Below are 8,799 nucleotides of genomic sequence, written 5' to 3' on the forward strand. Positions count from 1 at the left end.
GCTTTCATCTTTTCTTATCTTTTTTCCTTTCTTTTAAATTGCTGATGGAAGGGTAAACCTGGTTTATTTTGAGCCACAACACTTCTCAAATCAGAGGAAACTGATACAGTATCGAAAGAAATAAAAGGCACAAACCGTAGTCCCGCGGATTTCAATGCAAGGCGTTTTAAAACCCTGGCTTGATTTGTTGCAAGTGAGTTTTTAAGAAGTATTTCGCTTTGGCTGGGTCGTGCTCCTACGGGAGGAAAAGCACACTCATGCCCCTGAAATCGTTAGCGCACGTCGGTTCATGAACGGAATCGGGGACATTAACAGAGAACTCTGTGATAAACGATTTTTTGTGAAGCAACACACACACACAATGTCATTAACACCTGATATTACAAATTCAGATCTTCACCTCCCAACAAAGTAAAATAAAATAAAAAGCATAGGAACGTGAAACAAAACGAAATCGTTTCATAACACGGTTACTTCGATGGGAAAGCCCAGGAGATCCGTTTCCAAACGGTGAAAAATGTTATTTAAGCATTTAGAGGAGAAAACCATTCTCCTAGAACGCCTTCACAAACCAATCAACATAATTGCCGCGTTATTTATTTTATGATCCCTGAAAACCCCCAGATTACGATCTCTCACACACACTCTTGTAACAGTAAGGTCGTCCCCCCCCCCTTTCGCTATATATTTGGGTTGTACAGTAACTTCTTGAACGGATGGTTAATATAAATCGTTGATTACTTGTGGAGAGAGAAAATAACAGCCTCGAACAAAACCAAAAATCAAAACACAAACTATTAAACTGGCAAACATCTCTTCCTTATTACATATCTGCCTTTATGCGTTTCGCAAATGACCCAAGGAGCCCGTGCAGCACTTTTTAAACGAATTAAAACCATGGCGCGATCCTTTTTCAAGAATGCCATCTGGGCAAGTGGGAGCGGGAGATCTCACGCAGAAAATAAAGTTTTGCATTAAAGCGAAGCGCATGTAATCCCCCCGCCCGCTCCCCCTCGAGGCTCTCTCTCGGACGGCTGCTGTTTGACATTTGCAGCCACTTTCCCCCAGCCTTTTGCCGGACAGGGGCTTTCGCCGCCGTCCAATCCGGGCGAGGCTCCCTCTCCCCTCCCTCCCCTCCCGCCCCCTGCGAGACCCCGGCGACTGGCTCGGCGAGGCCGAGGGATAGGCCGGCAGGTGGAGCAGAGGTGGCCTCGGAGCAATGCCCACCCCCACTTCTGGGATAAATAGAGCGGTTTGGATGGCATCCGCGACGGGCATTTCGCTTTCCCCATGGCAGGCTGAGCAGAGCAAGGGGGAAAGGGGGACCAAGAGTGAATGAAGCCCCCTTTCACAGCAAGCCAGCGCCTCCCTCTCCTGTCTGACCCGGGAAAAGAAGCGCACCGACGTCTGACTTTGCTGGAGCCGTCAGGATTGAAGCCCGCTCGCCCCCTCGGGGTTCTTTGAAGCCAGGCGCTGAGCTCAGGAGCGGACAATCCGCCCCCCCCCCTTTCTCGTCCTCTCTTTCTCTCGCTCTCCCTCCCTCCAGCCTCTGTGGAGTCATTCCTCCTCCGCCGCCTGCTCCCATGGACGTGCTAGGCCACATGGAGATCACCGACGGCTCGCTCTGCTCCTTCTCGGCCGCCGATGACTTCTACGACGACCCCTGCTTCAACACGTCGGACATGCACTTCTTCGAGGACCTGGACCCCCGGCTGGTGCACGTGGGGGGCCTGCTGAAGGCCGACGAGCACGGCCACCACCACGGCCACGAGGACGAGCACATCCGCGCGCCCAGCGGGCACCACCAGGCGGGCCGCTGCCTGCTGTGGGCGTGCAAGGCGTGCAAGAGGAAGACCACCAACGCCGACCGCCGCAAGGCGGCCACCATGCGCGAGAGGAGGCGGCTCAGCAAGGTCAACGAGGCCTTCGAGACGCTCAAGCGCTGCACGTCCACCAACCCCAACCAGCGCCTGCCCAAAGTGGAGATCCTGCGCAACGCCATCCGCTACATCGAGAGCCTCCAGGCGCTGCTGCGCGAGCAAGAGGACGCCTACTACCCGGTGCTGGAGCACTACAGCGGCGACTCGGACGCCTCCAGCCCCCGATCCAACTGCTCCGACGGCATGGTGAGTTTCAGGTTTCCGCGCAAACGCAGGCCGTCTGCTTGGGTAGGTGGGCCGCCTTGGGCTTGACTTGGCTCCCATGCCTATGAGAAGCAGGCAGCCCTCTATCTTTATGATAGCAAAACGGGTATCTCTTAAAAGCCTGTTGGTCATGTAAGTGTTAAAGGTGCAGGAGTTGTGCCTGAAATAGAACGGCCGTTCTAACACTTCGATTTCCTTCTGTGCCATGATCTAGGGAGGGAACGGAGGTGAGACGCTTTCCCCTTTAGCCCAAAGAAGCTTTCTCCTTTGCCTTTAGCCAAACCAAGCCCAAGAATCTTATTTTCAGTCTCATGACAAAGCCAAGTCACTACACACCCTGAGCATGCAATGAGTTTTCTCCCACCTCTGAGTAATCACAGTCCCTCATTGGAATGTAGACCAGGAGAACTGGGAGCATCACTTCCTAGAAGGCTTAAGCTCCCCACATCTCTTTTCAAATAAATGAAGGCTTCACCTCTATGCGCACCATCTTCTGGGAGGAAGCACCATTCAGATCAGTGGGTTAAAACACTGAGCATCCTGCTTTTATCACTAGAAGCAGAGAGAAAACTTGTTTTTTGTACTCTGATTCCCCTGGGAGAAAGGACTACCCTCTTTTAATCTTTGTGTCTTAAGAGTACAGGGAATTTTTTTTTTTTTTTTTTTTTTTTTTTTTTGCTACCCTGGAGTAGTCCTGTTTCTCCAGAGAACAGAACATCCTCTGGGTAACATCTTTGTCCACATATTAGCCTTCTGCTGTGCCCTGGTCCCATTGAGTGGTTTCCTTGGCACAGTGTAGGAGATTTCTTCTCTTTCTCTTGGGGATCGTGGTGACATGGCTCCTCCAGTATACTCTCAGGGAATCTGGGATACAAGGGGGAAACTTCTCTCTCTTCTGGTACTATTAGAGTAGATAGACCTAGGTGATCAGAGAAGGGAAAGCAATTTCTTTCTCAGGCCATAATGAACTAGTTAGGCTGCAAGCATAAACCCAAATGAATTCTGTGTAATTCAATTCTCAGTGAATAAGCACTGAATTGGGACACCTAAACCACCACTTTTATTCATTTAGTCATGAACTCTATGAACACAGGCTCCCACTGGGACATACAATTCAATGAATAAAATAATACAATAAAAAGCAATCGGCAACATACAACACTGCGGCACCCATGCAGTTTACTGATCAAACTGTAAACCAAAGAACCATAAATATTGCTCTGTCATTTTGCTGCTACAGAATGAAATGAATACTTTTCTGAAGTTCATGTCCCCTTGTCCTCCCAGGGGATAGTGCTCTTGCAAGGAGTACTGTAATGACTTTATGCTTGGAGAAAGAAACAATAGCCTTCTTGCTTGGTTCTGCTGTGATTTCTTGACACTTGGGAAAGAGATACTTACTCGCTACTATGTAATAAAGTTGGGTTTTTGAGACAGTGGCTGGTAGCGTATATCAAGCTCTGATCTCATGCTGCCCTGCAGAAAAGTGGCAGTTGAAAGCAGATGCTTCTATAACCATGGAGTGCAACCATCTTTAGAGGGCAGCCATTAAAAGGTTTTAGTACACAACCAGTATTATTTACTATGCAAACCTATACATGAGTGGAACGTGACCTGCTAATCCAGGACTTATTTTATTTCTGAGCAGATATGTGCAAGACTGCAGTTTGTTTGGGGCTATAATGGGACGGATAGGACTGTGGCAAGATATTCAGCAACTGGCTATAGCTAGTGGTGATGTACAAAGCAGTGAGGACCATATCTTGCATTGTGCTAATGGTGGCTAGTGGCCTCATGACAAACTGTGCAGGTGTTAGGTGGTGGAGGAGAAATGTACCAAAGAGAGGCAATGTTTATCAGAGAGAGAGAGAGAGAGAGAGAGAGAGAGAGAGAGAGAGAGAGAGAGAGAGAGAGAGGTATTGAGTGGTAACCAACAGCATGCATTAGGGACAGAGGCAGGGAGAGGGACAGAGGCCAGTGCTTAGTACAGGAAGCGGGAGAGATTTAAGTGAAGTGGAATTTGCTACTCAAAAATTACCTGTTGCCTTCTTGTTCCATTGTATTCCTTACAACGGTGAGTGAACAAACTTCTTCTTTAAATCCCAGCATACTGAGGTGACTGGAGCATTGAGTTTGGATGTGGCAGGTATAGATACAGAATCATCCTCAGGTTTATTGGTTCATCTCAGTCCCAGTGCATTCAAAGGGTTGTACATAAGGGGAAATAAGTGTAGTCACACATAAGAAGTCATGACAGGAATTTATACAGTTGCTGAATTTGTCGCTTGCCAAATGTAGTAAAGAGCAAATATGTGTTAGAAGCCAAGAGTCTTAAGCATAATGAGGAAACCATAAACAAAGAGGTTAAAGGCTCGTAAAACCCTTTAAGGCAGGCATGGTCAAACTTGGCCCTCCAGCTGTTTTGGGACTGCAATTCCCATCATCCCTGGTCCTGTTAGTTAGGGATGGTGGGAGTTGTAGTCCCCAAACAGCTGGAGGGCCAAGTTTAGTCCATGCCTGCGTAAGATGACTTTCTTCCCCTTTTCATTTAAAGGGCTGGATTGTTATACGTGTGTTTCCTGGAGCAGACACATAAAGTGTGAATGACATGTGTGCACCCTTAAGCACTCCTATACACATTTGGACACCTGGTAGCCCTGATCGCATTTCTGACCGAATGTCTTGGTTTTGTTTCCAGCTGGATTACAGTGGACCCCCTTGCAGCTCCCGCAGAAGGAATAGCTATGACAGTAGCTACTATACAGAAACACTAAATGGTAAGTATCTGCCTCGTAAGAAATACGTTATTCTATATTATGCTCTCCAAACACAGGATACACTCAGACTTTGTTCTCCTTTTTACCCATGTGTGGGTATTCTGAAGCTGGTTTTTAAAATTTCAAATATTATTATTATTACTTTTACTACTCTGATCATTATTACTATTATTATTTTGATGGATGCCTTTTAATGTAACTTGTACATTACATTTTTTAAATTATAGACCACAATCTTCTTTTTTAAAAAAATGGCAATTGGACCGAAACTTTAAAACTATTGAGTGCTTTTTTTGCCTTCAAAGGCCATTGTACAACTTATAGTAATCTTTATTTATTGTTGTGTTTGCTTATTACTTTTTCACCTCACCTTTCCTCCCAAAGGCAGTCCACAGTGCCATACATGAAATCCAACATAATAACAAAATAAAACACTAAAGAACTCATATATAAAAACTGTAATAAAACAATGATACACGGTCCAGCATTCAGAGTTTTGAAAACAGCAGCCCCAATTGCCCTTCAGGGGGGGGACAGGTTTTTTTAGCTTTTGGCAAGAAGATGCTATCTATGTGGAGGAAGTTTTTTTTTTTGGGGGGGTGCCACAGACAAGGTGGCAGCTGTGGGCAGGATGGCAAGTGAGCCCTCCCCTTATTAATAAATAAACCTTTTAAATAACTCATTTGGCTTTTAATTTCCATTGACACCTCTCAGAACTGTACGAGGCCTGTTGATTCAGATATGAATAGGTGTGTGTTGTTGTGAGTGGGGACCCTATGGCAAAACAGTTTCTCCTTGGTACTGCTTCTGAGACTCCCTGATCTCCTTGTCCTCAGATTCAAAGCAAGGGAAGAGTTCGGTCATTTCCAGCCTAGATTGCTTGTCGAGCATCGTGGAGAGGATTTCGACAGACAGCACTGCCTGTGCCAGCCTGTCCACGGTCGAAAGTGGAACCGAGGGGAGCCCCTGCTCACTCCAGGAAGGGGCTAGCCTGAGCGACCCTGCAGCCCAAATCTCCTCTCCAGCTACCTGTACCCCTCTCCCTCAGGACAATGTCAGCAGCAGCAGCACCAACCCCATCTACCAAGTGCTATAAAGCCATAGGGGACAGAAACTGCCAACAGGAGTGGATCTCAGCCTGCCTTCCAAAGATCGAAAAAGACAGTACTTGTGGGTTTTTGGTTTTCCTTACCAGTTTTAATCTGTATCTAATGATTCCAAGCTTGCATTACTTCAAAATACACTTATTTATTGGTTATAAACGAAAGCTATTTGTATATAGAAGAACTTTAGAATTGCATACCATGAAATGGCTAATGTTGAATCTGTGCTTTTAAAAAGGGGTATCCTTAAGTTTGAGGGTCTTCTCAGATCCTGTGAGGAATAAACTCTTGAGGCGAACCTGCACAAAGGTTGCTTAACTACCACTGATTTCAGTCTGACTTGGCCTACAATCCTATGTCCACTGACGTAGGGTTAGGCCCATGTAAGTAACTCATTGGGACTTACTTCTGAGGAGGCATGCATAGGATTGCACTGTTAAGCAACCTAAGGCTGCACTCTTCTTATACACACTTGCCTGGGAGTAAGCCTCATTGGAATCAGTGGGACCTAATTCCGAGTAGACACATTATAGGATTGCAGCCTTCCTTTCTCCTCAGAAACATAGACATCCACGTATATTTTTTAAAAAAAGGTTGTGGACCATTTTTTAAAATACTTATTTTGTATACTTGTAAATAAGAGCTGCTTTGCAAAAAAAGAGAAAAGATTCAAACAAAACAACCCAAAAAAATTTACGTATTTAATGTTGCTTGGTTTGTCGTGCCAAACTTTAACTTTATATATTTATACAATGTGGATGCTGAGAATGTTTTCAACAGTATTCTAAATAAAGAACCTTATTTATAAAACTGCTGGAGTTATTCTGCCTTTGGTTAAGGAATTTCCTTTTTTTATTTTTTAGGTTTTCAGTTTTCCATTCTTATACAGTAGTTCTTTTGGACTTCCCACGCAGCATTCCATAACATTTCTTGTACATCTTGCTTAGTTGCATATACATTAATTCCTTCACCTTATTTCCCACATTTTCATAACCTTAATATTGTCAACTGTTGGTCACAAGGTATCCCCTACCTGAAATTTATACAGTGGTACCTTGGTTTACAACCATAATCTGTTCCGGAGGTCTGGTTGTAAACCAAAACAGGTTGTAACCCAAGGCGCGCTTTCTCCAATGGGGCCTCCCCCAAAAAAATTGGTTGTAATATTTAAAAAAATGGGTTGTAATTTTTTTTTTTAAGGGACACACACTTCAGGGTTTGATGTGGTTGTAATCCAAAACGGTTGTAATCCAAAGCAGTTGCAAACCAAGATACCACTGCATTTGAGATCAATTTTTTCTAAATACTCCCCTAGATACTTCCACTCACTCCTCGTCAGTTTGTCTCTTGATTTCTTATTTTAGATGGCATACCTGCAAGCTCTGCATATTCAGTTAATTTATTTAACAATTGTTCTTTTCCTGGAGTCTCTCTTTGTTTCCAATATCTTGTGCATACTATCCTCGCAGCTGTTGTGGGCTTTTGTGGTAACTCATTCCCAAGAATACCTAGAAGGAATTCTTCCGGTTTCTTGGGGAATGTGAGTTAAACTTTTTTACACCATTTTCCAAAATTCCTTTGTCCGGATGCATTTGCACCATAAATGAATCTGTGTCTAGGCATTTCCAACAAAGTTTTGAATCTCTTTTGTACATTTTGGCCCATTTAACCGGTGTCAAATACCATCTATACATGCAGAGAAGTTCACTGCTGAATTCCATAATTTTTCCTACATAACAATTTCAATATTATGCCCAATATCAATGGCCAATTTTATCCTTGCCTCCTTTATGAGTTCATCTTTGGTCTCCCATTCTAACAATAATTTATATATTTTTGAGATTAGTTTTTTGTTGGGCCCCAAATCACTTTTTTCAAATTCTGAAGCTTCTTGAATGAATCCTCTTTCTTTATCTTTTCTAAACATCTCCTTTGTTTGAAAATATCGAAACCAGTCAGGTATCCAGATAGGTATCTTTTGCCTATCTCTTAGTTTTATAGTGCCCTCTTTGTATTAAAGGATGTCTTTATACTTTCCCCAAGTCCTATCCATATTTAACCCTTTTACTGCAACTGATTCTACCAGTGAAATCCAACCGGGAGTCAGTCTTTCTAGGATATCTTTATGTCTCATCCAGACCTTATATAAACTTCTAATCGCATGATCATAAAAACCCTTGTGAACCTTAGTTTTTTTGTACTATAGCTACACGTGCCACCCATAAATCAGATTGGTCTCTTCTAAAACCAATACATTCACATCCTTCAGTTCTATGCATTCTTTCACGCAGCTTAGACAGGTTGCTTCATAGTAAAATTTCTGATCTGGGAAAGCAACCCACCCCCTTTGCTTTTCATCTATTAATATTTTATTTTTATCCTTGTTTTTTTTCTTTTGCCATAGGAAGTTTAATATATCTTTTTTCCATTTTGTAAAGCAGTTGGAGTTGGATATTACAGGTAATGATTGAAATAAAAATATCATTTGGGGCAGGACATTCATTTTAATTACAGATCTCCTGCCCAGAAAAGACAGGTTCAGGCACTCCCATTTTTGAAAGTCTTTTTTCATTTCAGTCCACACTCTGTTATAGTTGTCTTGAAATAAGTTCAGATTTTCAGATGCAATCCAGACTCCTAAATATTTAATTCTCTTTCCCACTTTGATTCCTAAGTCATTTCCCAATTCTTTCTTTGTTTGGTTATTTATATTCTGAGTTAGCATTTTATTTCTCTCTTTATTAGTATAAAATCTCACCAGGTTGCTGAATGTTA

General features: G+C 43.4%; 1 protein-coding gene across 1 annotated transcript; it reads left to right on the forward strand.

Moving 5' to 3' along the window:
- Positions 1–1,243: 1,243 nt before the first annotated feature.
- MYOD1 (myogenic differentiation 1) lies at positions 1,244–7,217 on the forward strand. Its single transcript, XM_081187989.1, has 3 exons — positions 1,244–2,126; positions 4,843–4,921; positions 5,758–7,217. Exons 1-3 carry the CDS (start codon positions 1,584–1,586, stop codon positions 6,015–6,017), a joined length of 882 nt encoding a protein of 293 aa, XP_081044115.1. The 5' UTR covers positions 1,244–1,583; the 3' UTR covers positions 6,018–7,217.
- The last annotated feature ends 1,582 nt before the right edge of the window (positions 7,218–8,799 follow it).

Source organism: Podarcis bocagei, assembly GCF_964188305.1.
Source record: "Podarcis bocagei genome assembly, chromosome: 1".
NCBI classification, from domain to species: domain Eukaryota; kingdom Metazoa; phylum Chordata; class Lepidosauria; order Squamata; family Lacertidae; genus Podarcis; species Podarcis bocagei.